The sequence below is a fragment of the Nycticebus coucang genome, chromosome 12, assembly GCF_027406575.1.
Source record: "Nycticebus coucang isolate mNycCou1 chromosome 12, mNycCou1.pri, whole genome shotgun sequence".
Taxonomy (NCBI): domain Eukaryota; kingdom Metazoa; phylum Chordata; class Mammalia; order Primates; family Lorisidae; genus Nycticebus; species Nycticebus coucang.
In genome coordinates, this window is record NC_069791.1 from 92,686,359 (window position 1) to 92,704,497 (window position 18,139).

Sequence of the window (18,139 nt, forward strand, 5' to 3'; positions counted from 1 at the left end):
TACATGATATCCCACAGCATCCCTTTCCCACTTCTCTGTATATCAGATGCCCCTCAAAGCTGATACATGAAAGATTCAAGTTGTTCTTTTTAGGGATGAATAGTGTTCTGTGGTGTAACTATATTATCACAGAATTAGGAGTTCTCAGCTTCCTGATCCTTTTTTTTTTTTTTAATTGTAGTAAAACATAATTTTAACCACTTTAAGTGTACAAGTTAGTAGATGAGGCACATTCTCAGTGTTGTGCAAAAATCACCACCATGGGCCAGGTGTTGGTGGCGCACTCCATAATCCTAGCACACTGGGAGGCCGAGGCCCGTAGATCACCTGAGCTCAGGAGTTTGAGACCAGCCTGAGCAAGAGTGAGACCACATATCTACTAAAAGTAGAAAAACTAGCCAGGTGTGGTGGAGGGCACCTGTAGTCCTAGCTACTTCTGGAGGCTGAGCTAAGAGGATTGCTTGAGCCCAAGAGTTTGAGGTTGCTGTGAGCATTGAGGCCAGGGCACTCTACCTAGGGCAGCAGAGTGAGACTCTGTCTTAAAAGAAAAAAAAAAAGGAAGGGAAAGGGAATGGAAAGGAAAGGAATGCCAGCAGCCACAGCCCTCTGCCAGTACTGACTGTGCAGTGGACTGTACTCTTGGGGTTACCCTCCTGGGCACCAGGTTGTGCCTCCTCATCAGAGATCCAAGAACCAACCATTCAGGGTCCCTCCGCAGAACTCAGGATTTGAAAACTCATTTCTTTTTTAAATATTATAAGTAAAAGTATTAAAAACAGAAAAAAAGGGCGGCGCCTGTGGCTCAGTCGGTAGGGCACCGGCCCCATATGCCGAGGGTGGCAGGTTCAAGCCCGGCCCCGGCTGAACTGCAACCAAAAAATAGCTGGGCGTTGTGGCGGGCGCCTGTAGTCCCAGCTGCTCGGGAGGCTGAGGCAAGAGAATCGCTTAGGCCCAGGAGTTGGAGGTTGCTGTGAGCTGTGTGATGCCATGGCACTCTACAGAGGGCCATAAAGTGAGACTCTGTCTCTACAAAAAAAAAAAAAAGAACATAAACAGAAAAAGAATCACCACCGTCAATCTTCAGAACTTTCCTCATCAGACTCTGAACCCATTTGCAGGTTTGATTTTAAGAAAGGCAGCTCCTGCATGCCACCCCAGATCCCAAGTCCTGCCTGCCCCGAGGGCCTGCTGTACCCATCCCCCTTCCTCCTTCTCTTCCCTGAAGGTGTGTCTTTATGCGGCTGGCCACCATCTGTGTGCTGGTGTTCACGCTGGGCTCCAAGATCACGTCCTGTGAGAACGGCACGTGTGAACTCTGTGGCTACAACCAGAAACTCTACCCAGTGAGCTGTGGGGCTGGGGGTGTCTGGCTGGGCAGGTCATTCTGGGGTACAGTGTTGTGGTCAAGAGAACAGGTGTGAAGTAGCATCTTAAAAGCATGCCAGGTGCTTTTAAGGGCTTGGAAACTGTAGTCTGTTCTGAAGCTTCAAAGGCATGTCATGTCAGCTGATGCTGGATCAGCGGGACTGGAGACTGAAGGGGGAGTGTGAGGAGCTTTCTCTGCCTCCAATAGGACCTCTCAGTCTCCCTCTTTCTCTTTGGTTTCAGTGCTGGGAGACCCAAGTTGGGCAGGAAATGTACAAGCTGATGATCTTCGACTTCATCATTATCTTGGCTGTGACGCTCTTTGTGGATTTTCCCAGAAAGTAAGTGTGAGCGGTGTCCCTCTTACACCTATACCCTCCCCCTAACACACACAGCTGGTGGTCCCCCGTGCAGCCTCTCCCCAGAAAGTGATGGATGACTCCACAGCCCCGGGAACCACTGACAACCGGTGTTTTGCAGGTTCCAGGCCATCACCCTCAGGGTCTATTAGTTGCCTGTATAAAGGTGACAAGGAAAGTGGAAATCTTTTTTTTTTTTGACAGAGTATCACTATGTTGCCTGGACTGGCATGCTGTGGCCTCAGCCTAATTCACAGTAACCTCAAACTTCTGGGTTTGAGAAGTCCTCTTGCCTCAGCCTTCTGAGTAGCTGGGACTATAGGTGCCCGGCTAACTTTTCTATTTTCAGTAGAGACAGGGGTCTTGCTCTTGCTCAGGCTCGTCTCGAACTTCTGAACTCAACTGATCCTCCCACCTTGGCCTCTCAGCGTGCTAGTATAACAGGCGTGAGCCACCATGCCCTGCTGGAGAGTGGAAGTATTTTTTTTTTTGCAGTTTTTGGCCGGGGCTGGGTTTGAACCCACCACCTCCAGCATATGGGGCCAGGTCCCTACTCCTTTGAGCCACAGGCACTGCCCGAGTGGAAGTATTATTAACAGCACCACTTTCCATGAGGATTTACTGAGGATGACCTTCTGCCACCAGCATAGTACTGTCAGAGTAGACCCCCCAGGTGGCAGTGAGTGCCACATCTCCTGATCTGGGTTCAAGGCCTCTCCCTGCACCTTGCTAGTCATGGGACCTTCTGTAGGTTGTTTAAGCTCTTTGCCTATTTTCTCACCTGTAGAATGGGGATAGCCATGTCATGAGACAATTAACAGAGATGAAAGCACTGAGAACATTCCATGGTACAGAACTCAACAAAACACCACTGTCACCATCAAGAGTGCCATTCTGTGTCATCACTTTTGTTATTCTCTTCTTCTCCTTGAGTCTTTTTTTTTTTTTTTGAGACAGAGTCTCACTATGTTGCCCTGGGTAGAGTGCTGTTGCGTCATAGCTCACAGCAACCTCAGACTCTTGGGCTGAAGCAATTCTCTTGCCTCAGCCTCCCAAGTAGCTGGGACAACACCCAGCTATTTTTTTTGTTGCAGTTGCCATTGTTGTTTAGCTGGCCCCAGCTGGGTTCGAACCCGCCAGCCTCGGTATATGTGGCCGACACCTTAACCACTGTGCCAGGGGTGCCGAGGCAGGCTTTGAACTCTTGACTCCAATGGATCCTCCCACTTCAGCCTCTCAGAGTGCTAGAGTTACAGGCCACCTCACTTGGCCTCTTCATTCATTTTAAAGACTGTATAATGTTTCACTGTATCCATGATTTATAGTTATTTATCAGTCCAGCCCCTACTGATGGGCACTCAGGTTGCCGGTGGTATTTTTGCTGATCTGTGCCAATGCCGCAGTGAACACCTATGTATGTCTGTCTGGGGCCCCTTGCCCTGGGACTTCTGAAGGAAGCTTCTAGGATTCTGGGAGGTGGCATTGCTAGGTGGGGGGGCCTTGTAAGCCACTTTCTCTGTGGATGCAGATACTTTCTGTCATAAATAGCAAGTCAAGAGTCCAGGGTAAAGAGGCCTCCCTTGTCATTTATTCTCACCACAACCCTGTAGGGTAGGTTGCATTGTAATCCTGCCCTCCATGTGCCTGATGAGAAAAATGAGGAAGTCAAAGGAACTTGTACTCAAAGAAACTTGTACTGAGTTGTGGATCTGAGACTTGGACTCTGAGTGCGCTCAGAGTTCACTACAGTTTGTCTTTAAGACGTGCAGTTTCCATGAGAAATATGCATGGAAATGGCCCTGATTTTGTGGACATGGTTCTGTGGCGTTGGCAGACACTGGGAGCCCAGGTAAGAAATTGTCTGGGTTGGGTGCAGTGGCTCACACTGTAATCCTGGCACTCTGGGAGACCAAGGCAGGTGGATTGGTTGAGCTCAAGAGTTTGAGATCAGCCTGAGCAAGAGTGAGACTCTGTCTCTACTAAAAATAAAAAAAAAACTAGCTGGGCATTGAGGTGGGTACCTGTAGTCCCAGCTACTCAGGAGGCTGAGGCAGGAGGATTGCTTAAGCCCAAGAGTTTGAGGTTGTGTGAGCTATGACGCCATGGCACTCTACGCATGGTGACAGAGTGAAACTCTGTCTCAAAAAAAAAAAAAGAAAAGAAAGTAATTGGTTTGTTTCCAGGCTCCTCGTGACCTACTGTTCCTCATGGAAGCTGATTCAGTGCTGGGGACAGCAGGAGTTTGCCATTCCTGATAATGTCCTGGGGATCGTTTATGGGCAGACCATTTGCTGGATTGGGGCCTTTTTCTCACCTCTTCTTCCTGCAATTGCAACCTTGAAATTCATTATCATCTTTTATGTGAAAGAGGTAAGGAGAAGAGGGAAGTGGGGGGTCAGATTCTGGATCATTCTTGATCTTATGTTTGAAACCTACCCCACATCCTGCGAGACGTGTTAAAATTGCATCCCTTATTCAAAATATATTTTTTATTCTGGAAAGATTCTGAATGAATTGTTCACATTTTTATAATTTTGAGTTTTATTAAGAATTGTTTTGATCCTGTGATATAAATGTTGGGTTTTTTTTTTTATATAACAGTCTAAAATAGTTAAGTTCTTTATTTTTTAGAGATGTGGTCTCACTCTTGCTCAGGCTGGTCTCAAACTCTTGAGCTCAGGTAATCACCCATCTCAGCATGAACCACCTCACCCGGCCTATTTTTTATTTTTTAGAGACAGGTTCTCACTCTCTTGTTCAGGCTGGAGTGCAGTTGTATCATCATAGCTCACTGCAGCCTCAAATTTCTGGGCTCAAGGGATTCTCCCACTTCTGCCTCTTTAGTAGCTGGGACTGTAAGCATGCACCACCACGCTTGGCTAATTTTTAAAAAAAATTTATAAAAAGCCAGGCATGATGGTTCATGCCTGTAATCTTATCACTCTGGGAGGCCAAGGCGGGTGGCTAGCTTGAGCGCACAAGTTCAAGACCAGCCTGAGCAAAAATTGAGACCTCACTTCTATTAAAAATAGAAAAAACTAAGGCAAGAGGATTGCTTGAGCCCAAGAGTTGGAGGTTGCTGTGAGCTATGATGATGCCATGGTACTCTACCCAGGGCAACAGCTTGAGACTCCGTCTCAAAAAACAATTTTTTTTATTTTTGTAGAGACGGGGTCTGACTGTGTTGCCCAGGCTGGTCTCAAATGCCTGTCCTCAAGCAATCCTTCTGCCTCCTCAGAATAACTTGGATTATAGGCATGACCGCCATGCTTCACCTTGATGTACTTTAACCTTTAACTTTAACCTGCTGACTCCCACTGATAGGTGTTTAGATTGCTTCCAGTTATGCCCTGTTAGCAGTGACTGCAGCAGGAAACATCCTCTCAGATGTTTTGGCTCGTTTTTCCTTTCTATTTCATCATCATGAATTCCCCATAATTGGAGTCTGGATTAAACATTTTTTTCATTTTTTTTTTTTTTTTTTGTAGAGACAGAGTGTCACTTTATGGCCCTCGGTAGAGTGCCGTGGCCTCACACAGCTCACAGCAACCTCCAACTCCTGGGCTTAAGCGATTCTCTTGCCTCAGCCTCCCGAGTAGCTGGGACTACAGGCGCCTGCCACAATGCCCGGCTACTTTTTTGGTTGCAGTTTGGCCAGGGCCGGGTTTGAACCCGCCACCCTCGGTATATGGGGCCGGCACCCTACCGACTGAGGCACAGCGGACTACCCTCTAGAAAGGTTAGACCGATTTAGGTTCTTGCCGCAGTGCATGAACATGCTAATTTCACTTCATGGAAGCTGTACTTACTGATCTTAATATGTTTCTTTCCTTTTCTTCCCTTAGTTGAGTCTTCTTTATACCTGCAGACCCTCCCCCAGGCAGTTCAGAGCGTCCAATTCTAATTTCTTCTTCCTGTTGGTATTGTTGATCGGGCTGTGTTTGGCAATAATACCTCTGACAATCAGCATGTCACGGTAAATATGGCTTTGTTTTCTAGAACATTTCCTGGCCTCTTGACCTGTTCCTCTTTTATATTAAAGAGTCCATAGCATGCTTTATTGGCTTTTCTCATGGTGTTCTACCTGCAGAGATTGACAAGTCCCTCATGACTGAATGTCTTGGCCTACTTCTACTTGGGTTATCGCTCTGTTGCCTGGGCTAGAGTGCAGTGGCATCATCATAGCTCATTACAACCTCAAACTCCTAGGTTCAAGCAATCCTCATGCCTTAGCCATCCAAGTAGCTGAGACTATAGGTGCCCACCATAAAGCCCAGCTAATTTTTCTATATTTTAGAGACAGGGTCTTGCTCTTGCTCAGGCTGGTCTTGAACTCGTGAGCTCAAGCAATCCACCCACCTCAGCCTCCCAGAGTACTAGGATTAAAGGCATGAGCCACCTCGCCCAGCCAGCTTTGATTTCTTTAAAATAAGGATGGGGATGGGGCAAACGGCCTGAGCAAAAAGTGAGAAAAAGCAAGACCCCCATCTCTACTAAAAATGGAAAAACTGAGGCAAGAGGATCTCTTGAGCCTAAGAGTTTGAGGTTGCTGTGAGCTATGACACCACAGCACTTTACCCAGGGGGACAGCCTGAGACTCTGTCTCAAAAGATAAAATAAAATAAGGAATGCATTCACATAGCAAAAATTCAAAATTTGTAAAAGAAAATATAATGAAAATTCATTTTCTAATTCTATTTGCCAATTATAGTACTTAGTGGTTTTTTTGTGTGTGTTTGTTTTTGTATTTTTTGAGACAGAGTCTCACTTTATCGCCCTCGGTAGAGTGCCGTGGCATCACAACTCACAGCAACCTCCAACTCTTGGGCTTAGGCAATTCTCTTGTCTCAGCCTCCTGAGTAGCTGAGACTACAGGCGCCTGCCACAATGCACAGCATTTTTTTTTGTTGTTGCAGTTTGGCCGGGGCCAGGTTCGAACCTGCCACCCTTGGTGCCCTACCCACTAAGCCACAGGTGCCGCTCAGCAGCCTCTGACTCTTGGGCTTACGCGATTCTCTTGCCTCAGCCTCCCCAGTAGCTGGGACTACAGGCGCCCGCCACAACATCCGGCTATGTTTTGGTTGCAGTTGTCATTGTTGTTTGGTGGGCCTGGGCTGGATTCGAACCTGCCAGCTCCAGTGTATGTGGCTGTCACCCTAGCCACTGAGCTATAGGCGCCGAGCCTACAGTACTTAGCTTTTCTGGGAGACAGCCATCTGCTTATTTCTATTTCTTTTCTCTCTCACTGATTCTTTAGTATTCCACGGTATGAAGGGACTATAAATTCTTCATCTATTTCTTTAAACTATATTTAGCTTAATTCTAGGAATTTATTTTTATCTCTACGTATAAGTAGGTTTGCAATGGAAAATCTTAAACATAGACCTTTGTGATGTGGATTTAGGCAGTTCTTTCGGTTCTTAATTTTAGTGTTTTTCCATTGTAATTTTCTTTCATTTTTTTCCTGTTTTTTATTTTGAAAAATTTCAGCTCTATAGAAAAGTTGAAAAAAACAGCAACAGTGAAACTCACATACTCATCAACAGGACGTCCTGTTGTTCACATTTTGCTATGTAGTCCTCCCTTGAGAATCCTTAGGGAATTGGTTCGAAAACATCCTTGCACGCACACCAAAATCCACAGAGGCTCAAGTTTCTGACATAAAATGGCATAATATTTGCATTGATACGTATCCTTTTTTTTAATATACTTTAAATCATCTCTAGATTATTTGTGATACCTAATACAATGTAAATCTCTATAAATAGTTGTTATACTATTTTTTTTATTTGTAATTTTTATTGTTGTATTGGGGTTTTTTGTTTTTTCTAATTTTTTTTTTTTTTTTTTTGAGGCAGAGTCTTACTGTGTCACCCTTGGTAGAGTACCGTGATGTCACAGCTTACAGCAACCTTCAACTCTTGGGCTTAAGTGATTCTCTTGCCTCAGCCTCCCAGGTAGCTGGGACTACAGGCACCCGCCACAACGCCTGGCTATTTTTTTTATTATTATTAAATCATAGCTGTGTACATTAATGCGATCATGGGACCCCATACACTGGTTTTATAGACCATTTGACATATTTTCATCACACTGGTTAACATAGCCTTCCTGGCATTTTCTTAGTTATTGTGTTATGACATTTATATTCTACATTTACAAAGTTTCACATGTACCCTTGTAAGATGCACCACAGGTGTAATCCCACCAATCACCCTCCCTCCGCCCATCCTTCCCACTCTGGCCTGGCTATTTTTTGTTGCAGTTGTCATTGTCGTTTAGCTGGCCTGGACCAGGTTTGAACCTGGCTCCCTTGGTGTATGTGGCTGGCACCATAACCACTGTGCTATGGGTGCCAAGCCTTTTCTAATATTTTTTATCTAAGGTTGGTTGAATCTGCTGATGCAGTAACTGCAGATATGGAGGATTGATTATATGTTTTCTATGTATATATTACATATACGGTAGAACCTCCATAGCTGACCACCTTCCTACACTGACCACTTCCTTAAGTTAACCCAATTTTCGTAGACTGGACACCCACCACATGTACGTATCAGTACAGCAGGCCTAGTTCCTTAGGTTGACCACCTCTGTATGTTGATCAGTTTGTTCGAGTCCTTTGGGTGGTCAATTTACGGAGGTTCTACTGTATGCCCCCCCCCTTTTTTGATGATGATGAACATTTGAAATTAAGTTGTAGGCACCAAAACCTTTCACCCCTAAGTACTTCCGTACGCAGCTCCTAAGAATAAGAACGTGCTCCTTCATGTGTATCTGCAATAACATAGCATACCTAAAAAAATTAATACTAATACATTCCTGCCATTTCTAAATTTCTCCAATTATCCCAAAAATAGTCTCATATAGCTTAATTTTAAAAATAACAATCAAGTTCTACCCATTGCTTTTATTTATTGTATCTCCTCAGTTTCTTTTAATCTTCCATTCTTTGAAGAGTCCAGGCAAATTTCCTTGTTCTAAATTAAGAGATCAGAGAATAGAATGCCCATATTCTGGATTTGTCTGTTTTCTTTCTTTTTTTTTTTTGAGGCAGAGTCTTACAATGTCGCCCTCGGTAGAGTGATGTGGCGTCACAGCTCACAGCAACCTCCACCTCTTGGGCTGAAGTGATTCTCTTGCCTCAGCCTCCCATGTAGCTGGGACTACAGGTGCCCGCCACAACACCCGTCTATTTTTTTTGTTGCAGTTGTCACTGTTGTTTTATATGGCCCAGGCCAGGTTCGAACCCGCCAGCCTCAGTGTATGTGGCCAGCGCCATAACCTCTGTGCTATGGGCGCTGCCTATGATTTGTCTGTTTTCTTACAGTGTCATTTAACTTGCTTTTCCATCCTCAATTTCCACTAAACTGGAAGTTAGGGCTAGAGAATTGATGACATTTCAAGGTAAGTATTTTTGAGCAGAATATTCCAGAGGGCCCAAAAGGTCAGGTGGTTCCTTGTAAGCCATTGCTAGCAAAATGTTCTGGGTGTCCAGAGGTGGGACATTCAAACTGTGCTGGACACCTCATTTTGAGCCCCTTGGTCCATGTCCTGGCAGCATCCCATCCTCTAAGGCCTGTGGACCATTCACCAACTACAATACCACCTGGGAGGTCATCCCCCAGACGGTGGGCACCTTCCCCAGCTCGCTGCAATCCTTGGTCCATGGCATCACATCAGAAGCCTTTGCAGTTCCTTTCTTCATGATCATCTGGTGAGTGAGAAGCACCTAGACCCTGGCAAGTATTTCATCTGAGGCATGTGGGTTCCTCCCGCTGGGAAATTGGGGATGGGGGCACCCTGAACTTGTCAAGTCACTAAGCTTCTCTCAGCCTCACTTTCCCATCTCTAAAATGGTTATAATAATAGTCACTCTTCCAGAGGGTCTTTGAGCAGATTCAGAAAGATCATATGTAAGGCACTTAGCCCAATGCCTGGCTTGTAAAAACTCAATAAACTTTGCCTATTGTTAACACTACTGATTATTCACAAAATCGCCTGCTCTTTGAAAAGAAACAGATTACTGGACAGAGAGATGAGTACCAGATTAGGAGCATGCACACGAACCCTGGCTCTACCACTTACAAGCCATGAACAACTGGAATTGATTGTACCTTACCTGCACTAACTCGTGAAATCATCCTATGATGTATTGATTGATGTTATTAAAGTACAATTCCACCACCTTGCAAGAAGTGGGCCAGAAAAAAAAATCATCTGTAAAAAGTCAGATGCCTCTGCTAAGATTAATTAAATGACACAGGGGAGCTGTGCAGCTACTGAGCCTGGAATTCACAGGATCTGGGGGTTCCAGCTGCTCACCCTAATCATTTCATCCCAGCTGTGGTTTGGCTGGCGCCACCTGGTGGCAGTTATCTGATCTGACTTCTTGTGTCTTTGGAGGCCGTTCTTGTGTAGCTTGCAGGGACTTCCAGAAGATACCAGTGTTTCCAGGATCTCCTGGTTACCTGGCTCTCATTTCATTAGTCTTAATGTGGTGATATTGGACTGGAAACCCGCTCTCCTTCAGTAAAGGAGGTTGCCTACTGTTTTTCATGGGGGCCTGCCCCATGCCACCAGCCCCTCTCACCAAAGATAATAACTTCAATGACCCCCATTTGAGATCTGGGCTTGCACAGAAGACAGGAACTACGGTAGTTTTTTTTTTTTTTTTTTTTTGCAGTTTTTGGCCAGGGCTGGGTTTGAACCCGCCACGTCCAGCATATCGGGTTGGCGCCCAACTCCTTTGAGCCACAGACACCACCTGCCAGGAACTAGTTTTTAATAGCTTTTAATCAAAGGAGTATTATCTCAAGCTTGCAAGCACTGGGGTTTACTACAATTTCCCATTTTACAGATGAGGAAATAAGCCTGAGAGCTTCCACCATGATCATCCACATGTTAATTATCTGCCCAGCTGATTTAGACCATCTGTCTCTCATTCTGTACTCTCCATCAACAACTTCTAGTATTTGCTCACAACCAAGGCTTACATCAGACTCTCCTGCCATTGGCAAAAATAGAAAAAACTCCACAAGCTGTTTTTCACACACTCTACTTGGGAGAAATGAGAAATGAGGGTGTTCTTTTCTTTTTTTTTTTTTTTCATAACAAGAGTAAAACTGGTCCAGGCAAAATGTGTTAACATTGTTTTTCTAGTGGCCTTCAATGAGCCGAACTTCTTCATGACCTGTCTGTCTTGTGTTGCAGCCTCGTTATGTTTTACTTCATCGCCCTAGCTGGGGCACACAAACGTGTGGTCGTCCAGCTCCGAGAGCAGCTGTCCCTGGTAAGGAAGCATAGGCCCAGAGAGCCATGGCTAGGGCCATTTATCTAGGTCATCATTTGAGAAGTGATGCTTTTCCCAAGGAGGGAGCAGAATTGCTGTGGCCGCTTTTCACTGCCACCTCCCCCAAACGTTGCCTTCAGTCTTAGCCACCTGCAGCTTCATTCATTCACTGACTCATCTCTCTCTTCAACATATACAGTAGAACCTCTGTAAGTTGGCCGCCCATGGGACTGTAAAAAACTGGTCAATGGAAGGAACTAGGCCTACTGTACTGACACGTACATGGGGTGCATGTCCAGTCTATGAAAATTAGGTCAATTTAAGGTGGTGGTCAATGTTATGGAGATGGTCAACTATGGCGGGGAGGTTCTACTGTATATTGAGCACCTACTGTGTGCTCTGTATGGTGGGAGGTGCTGGGATACACTGGTGACATGATAGACAAAACTGCTAGGTAGCTAAAGAAATGAGATAAATTCCAAGAATCACAACTGCTATGAAGATAATGAAAACAAGGCAGAGTGACCAGGGGGCGGCCATCTGCTGATGTAGATGGTGGCTGCAGAAGGCCTCTTGAGGCCAGGTGCGGTGGCTCACACCTGTAATCCTAGCACTCTGGGAGGCTGAGGTGGATGGATTGCCTCAGGAGTTTGAGACCAGCCTAAGCAAGAGTGAGAAAAATAGAAAACTAAAAATAGAAAAATTAGCCAGGCCTTGTGTCAGACACCTGTAGTCCCAGCTGCTTGGGAGGCTGAGGGAAGGGGATTGCTTGAGCCCATCATTTGAGGTTGTTGTGAGGTATGATGCCACAGCACTCTAGCTAGGGCAGAGAGTGAGACTCCATCTCAAGAAAAAGAAAAAAAAAGACCTCTTTGAGGAGCCAATTACTGGAAGTCCTAATTAGGCAATTAGGCAAGAGAGTGATAATCTAGGCACTTCTGGGGCCAGGATGGAGAGAGAGGTGTGGCTGTGGGGTGGTGAGTGATAGGAAGAAACTAGAAGACATCGTAGTATCAGCCAGTCATAGCATAGCCTAAGGGTCTGGAAGAAGTTTGGCATTTATTAGGAGTGTAATGGGAAGTCACTGGAGGGTGTTAAGTGGAAGTCTAATGTGCATTTTTTTTTTTTTTTATGGAGACAGTTTCATTCTGCTGCCTGGGCTAGAGTGCCAGGGTGTCAGCCTAGCTCACAGCAACCTCAAACTCCTGGGTTCAAGCGATCCTCCTGCCTCAGCCTCCTGAGTAGCTGGAACTATAGGCATCAGCCACAATGCCTGGCTAATTTTTTCAATTTTTAGTAGCGATGGGGTCTCACTTTTGTTTAGACTGGTCTCAAATTCCTTACCTCAAGTGACCTCTGGCCTCTTCCTCCCAGAGTGCTAGGATTACAGGAGTGAGCCATCTGAGCCACTGTACCTGGCCTTATGTGCATCTTTTAAAAAAAACAACAACAAAAGTAGGGCTGGGCATTGTGGTTCATGCCTGTAATCCCAGCACTTGGGAAGCCGAGGCAGGTGGATTGCCTGAACTCACAGGTTTGAGACCGGCCTAAGCCAGAGCAAGACCTCATCTCTAAAAGTAGCCAGGCGTTGTGGTGGGGACCTGTAGTCCCAGGTACTTGGAAGGTTGAGGCAAGAGGAACGCTGAGCCCAAGAGTTTGAGGTTACTGTGAACTATGATGCCATGACATTCTACCAAGGGTGACAAAGTGAAACTCTGTCTCAAAAATAAATAAATAAAAAAGCATTAGTCCTATGGGGATAGTAGGCTGGGAAAGGGACACAGTGGAAAGAGGCAGATCAGATCAGAAGTCATTATGATAGTCCAGTGGTTAGAACCCCTAGCTCTGAGTCTGGAAGATAGTTAGGAGATTTGTTTCAAACATATTAAGTGTACTTGTGACCTCATTTCTTTTTTTTAGGAAAGTCGTGATAAACGTTACCTCATCCAGAAACTAACAGAAGCCCAAAGGGACATGAAGAACCAACCAGCAAAGACCGATGAGGAACCCACCGGCATAGACTGAGCGGGCCATTGCTGTTGCCTGTTGCTTCTCAGCTGATGTGCTGGCTCTGTCAAGTCCATGAAGTCCACCAGGGTTTTCAGAGGAAATTTCAAAATATATTTTTTGCAGTTTAGGCTCTTCCTGAGCGTGGCTCCATATGTGTACCTGTGTTTACCTAACCCAGCCCTTATGACTTCAAAAACCAGGGCAAACCTGAGCCTTTTCCTGGAGACCAGCAGCTCAGTTGATGACTCTACCATTAACTTATTAAGTTATTCAAGCTTTTACAGGAACTGAGGAGAGACTTCTCTGTCTTTTAAGAGCTTATTTGTGTCATCTTTTAAAGTTAGCTTTAGAGCTTATTGTTCACGAGGATGGATTATTTCCTGTGAACCATGTTGTAGGGGTTTTAGGCTGAGGAATATTCCTTAAGAAGCAGTGACCCTTTTCAAAGGTTTGGCTGACTTAAAACATGATACATATATTTTTTTTAATGAGCAGAAGTCCTTAAATAGTGAGGTTGGAAACAAATGGTGAGAATATAAAGAGGATGGTTATGTTATTTCAGCTCATAGTAGTAGTAATAGGAAATAAAAATCCCATCCCTACTGTGCGAATAGTCCTTGAATGACCTGGATTAAACCTCATGAGGAAGGGAATTGCTGCAGCATGGCTGTTTTGATTTTTTAGCTTTCAGAGCATTTTGCTGTAGCCTCATTTATTACTCAGGAGAAGACTGTCTTTAGGGGGTTAGTTATCCACAAGCCTTCAGTTCCCATCTAGTCCTGAGTTCTCAGACTTGAGGAGGACCCAGTGCCTTCAAAGTAAGAGACAGGTAAAGTTTGTCTCTCAGACTTCCAAATGCCATTTCCCTTCCTGGTATACACTGAGGCCTGCATTTCTGAAGGACACTTATACAATTTCAGAGCCAGGCTGGAAAGGGCAGTTTGACACTGGAGCTGAGAGTTTATGTAAGAGTTTGGAGATGTGGGTTGCCATTCAGCCAATAATCTGACCAGCCCATGAATGTGTACTGAGCTGAACTGGGGGCTGGTTTCTTAAAATGTGTCCACATTTTTAAGGACTATCATTTTCCTATGCTTACAATTTTAAACGCGTGTGCCTTTGTTTTACAAAACATGCAGAATATCTAAGATTTCTGTTACTGTAACAGCCATATGCGATAAATACCTCATCACAAGCTTACCAGAAATTGAAAGCTCTGAACCTTTTAACAAAAGCCTAAGTTATTGTTTAACGTAATCGCTTTGTATTTTAATATCTTCAAAATATTTTTCAAAGTACTGTAGTTTCGTAATGGACTGTTGGAGCCTTTCTTCCGTTATTTTTCTTTCAGTGGCTCTAAACCTTTCCTGAGGAGTAGCCTGGAACTTAAAGTGGGGGCAGGTGTTAGAAAGCTGCCACTATTAAGAATAATCCCCACCCCTACTTCCATTCCTCAAAAATGATTGATTCCTTGCTCCAAAGACCAAAGATACTATTCTTGTCCCTTTGCCACAACTGTTTTCTTGTTCTTCCACAAAGATAGTATTAGCATGGGATAATTACCTGTGAGATCAATGAGCCTTTCACCTTGCAGTCTTGTTAAAGTTTTTAAGTGTCTAAATCTAATAACTGGTATCGTGAAATTCTGAATAACTCACAGTTCACCCAACCTTACTTTAAAACAAATTCTGATTATACATATTTTAGCCCAGTGCCTCTATAATACAATTTTCTTGTCTTCAGCATGCTTCTGAAGACCCTTGAATTTTCTATTTGTGTGTGTGTGTGCGAGATGTACACAATGAAAATATATGGCTGTTTTCTTTCCCTATTATAAAAGTGATACTGAAATATGCTAACTACTATATTAGTTTTAGCTAGATGCTGCTAATTTATATACCTCGTACTTGAATTTTTTATATGTTTTGGTAACTTTAATAACCAGATGATGTCTGTATTATTTTTAAAGTACAGCTCTCTGACAAATGTGCATTAAAACTACTGATTAAACATGTCTTGAAGGTTTTAAAATGTGACTCTGATTTTGAATTCATGGAGGCTTTTTGTTACGAATCAAATGATCATGGAAAACAGTAACAATTTGTAGAGTTGTTTTTTGCTTTTTCCTAGAATCAAAGAGAAGAAAAGGGTGTTTAATGCAATTATCAGATGAGTGCCTTTTTTTTTTGAGAGTCTTACTTGGTCACCCTTGGTATAGTGCTGTGGCATCACAGCTCAGAGCAACCTCCAACTCTTGGGCTTAAACAATTCTCTTGCCTCAGCCTCTCAAGTAGCTGGGACTACAGGCACCTGCCACAATGCCCAGCTATCTTTTTGTTGTCGTCATTGTTTAGCAGGCCTGGGCCAGGTTCGAATCCACCAGCCCGGGTGCATGTGGCTGGTGCCCTAACCACTGAGCAACAGGTGCCGAGCCAGATAAGTGCTTTTAAGATTCCTTGGCTCTGAGGCCAGGTGAGGTAGCTCATGCCTACAATCCTAGCACTATGGGAGGCTGAAGAGGGAAGATTGTTTAAGCTCAGGAGTTTGAGACCAACCTGAGCCAGAGCAAGACCCTGTTTCTAGATATAGCTAGATGTTGTGTTGGGCACCTGTAGCTTTTTGGAAGGCTGAGGCAAGAGGATCACTTGAGCCCCAGAGTTTGAGGTTGCTGTGAACTATGATGCCATGGCATTCTACCCAGGGTGACAAAGTGAGACACTGTTTCAAAAAAAAAAAAAAGAAAGACTTCTTAGCTCTGCTGAAGCCAGAGAATTACATAGTCAAACAGATACATATGTGTGGCTATATGTGTAAAGTAATGTGTATCTGAGATCCCACCTTTTCCCTCCTTAATAACATCTGAAAGTATTTTGAGTGGCTACATAGCATTCTGTAGCATAAATGGTATACTTCATAACCATTCCAAGGCTAATATATACTTAGGTGATTTTCACCCTCTCCTCCTTTACAAACATTGGAAACTGAAAGTTTGAAAGAACCTGCAAACCCTGTCTGTCTTGCCCCAGTGTGCTCCAGGCCCTTGTTCTTAAGGCAGCGTTGCAGGCTCACACAATCACAGAATATTCTCATCCCAGCAAAGAGAAGAATCCAGTTAGGCAAGTCTTTACTTTGCATTAACTTGTAAGTTGGAAGAATAAATTCCTGCAGCCATAAATCTGATTGTAACTACCCTCTTATATAAATATCAGAGAAGAATGGAATTAATTTTTCCAGGGTGTCATTACAAGGTTTGATTCTTGGGAAGAAAGAACTTCTGAATCTATTTTCTTTATACAGTGTGTGGCTTTACTAGTTAAGTTCCATGTGGTGTATTTCCAATGCATATGATGTGCTTGGGACACAGAATAGCTGGGTTACTTGTTTAATTGTGTGATTTTGTTCAAGTGTCTTCACTTCTCTGAGCTATAGTTCCCTTACCTTTTTTTTTTTAGGAGACAGAGTCTCACTCTAGCACCCTGAGCAGAGTGCTGTGGCATCATAGCTCATAGCAACCTCAAGCTCTTGGGCCCAAGATACTGTCTTGCCTTAGTTTTTCTATTTTTAGTAGAAACAGGGTCTCGCTCTTGCTCAGGCTGGTCATGAACTTGAGTTCTATTTCATCTTTAAAATGGAAAACTAATATATATAAGGCTTGGTGTGGTGGCTTTTGCCTTATAATCCCAGCACTTTGGGAGCCTAAGGCAGGAGAATCAGTTGAGGCTAGGAGTTTGAGACTAAGCTGGGTAACACAGTGAGAACTCGTCTCTACAAAAAATTTAAAAATTAGCTTGGTGTGGTGGTGCAGAGCTATAGTCCTAGCTACCAGGGAGGCTGAGGTGAGAGGATCACTTAAGTTCAGGAGGTTGAAGTAGCAATGAACTATATTAGTGCCACTTACTTCAGCCTGGGTGACAGAATAAGGCACTGTCTAAAAAATATATATATATATATATATATACACATTCATTTTATTTTCTAGTTTTGAATTAGAGAATAAGCTTTTTCTTTTTGAAATTTCGTCATTATAAAAAATATTATAGAAAATCAAAAACTACAGAAAAATGAAATCACTCATAACACCATAGACATCTATTGTTAATCTTATCTTTTTTTTTTTTTTTTTTTTGAGACAGAGTCTTACTCTGTTGTCCTGGTAAAGTGCCCTGGCATCATAGTTTACAGCAGGCATCCTCAAACTTTTTGAACAGGGGGCCAATTCACTGTCCCTCAGACAGTTAGAGGGCCAGACTATAGTTTAAAAAAAAAAAAAACTATGAACAAATTCCTATGCACACTGCACATATCTTATTTTGAAGTAAAAAACAAAACAAGAACAAATACAATTCACACCACCTCATGTGGCCCGCGGGCCGCAGTTTGAGGACCCCTGGTTTACAGCAACCTCAGACTCCTGGGTTCAAGTGATCTTCTTCCTTCAGCCTCCCAAGTAGCTGGGACAAAAGGCACCTGCCACAACACCTAGCTAATTTTTGTATTTTTAGTAGAGAGAGGGTCTAGCTCTTGTTTAGGCTGTTCTCAAACTCCTGAGCTCAGGCAATCAACCAGCCTCAGCCTCCCAGAGTGCTAGGATTTCAGGTTTAAGGCCACCACACTTGGCCACAAATGGATAATTTTAAAAATATTCCCCTGTTTTACATTTTGTTTCCAAATTTTCCCAGCAAGAAATAACTGGTACATACAAATCTTTGTCAACATTTTCTTCTTAGGAATAGAGACTAGAAGTTTGATTATGGCAACGGTTTTGAACATTTTAAGGCTTTTGAGAGCCAGATTTATGTTCTCAGTAGCCTTACCTGAGAAAGTTACATCAGCCTTACTAAATATTAAATCTTAATTTTAAATTATTATAGTAATTCGAACACAGTTTTACAAAAACTAGAAATATAAATTAAATTATTTCACACGTTTTGTATCCTAAAATATTTTAGAATGAACTCTGATAGGCTGGGCACAGTGCCTCAAACCAGTAACCCTAACACTCTGGGAGGCCGTGGCTGGAGAATCACTTGAGTTTAGAAGTTGGAGACCATACCTGAGGAACAGTGAGACCTCAGCTCTTCTAAATAGAAAAGTTAGCTGAATGTGTTGGCAG

General features: G+C 43.7%; 1 protein-coding gene across 1 annotated transcript in view; it reads left to right on the forward strand.

Moving 5' to 3' along the window:
• The window catches only part of TMC7 (transmembrane channel like 7), a 58,969-nt gene extending 43,938 nt beyond the window's left edge, over nucleotides 1–15,031 (forward strand). The window contains exons 10-16 of the mRNA XM_053557567.1: nucleotides 1,226–1,343; nucleotides 1,609–1,706; nucleotides 3,908–4,094; nucleotides 5,570–5,700; nucleotides 9,286–9,441; nucleotides 10,938–11,016; nucleotides 12,937–15,031. Coding sequence (XP_053413542.1) covers nucleotides 1,226–1,343; nucleotides 1,609–1,706; nucleotides 3,908–4,094; nucleotides 5,570–5,700; nucleotides 9,286–9,441; nucleotides 10,938–11,016; nucleotides 12,937–13,041 — 874 coding nt within the window. The 3' untranslated portion in view covers nucleotides 13,042–15,031. The remainder of the gene's footprint in view (nucleotides 1–1,225; nucleotides 1,344–1,608; nucleotides 1,707–3,907; nucleotides 4,095–5,569; nucleotides 5,701–9,285; nucleotides 9,442–10,937; nucleotides 11,017–12,936) is intronic.
• The last annotated feature ends 3,108 nt before the right edge of the window (nucleotides 15,032–18,139 follow it).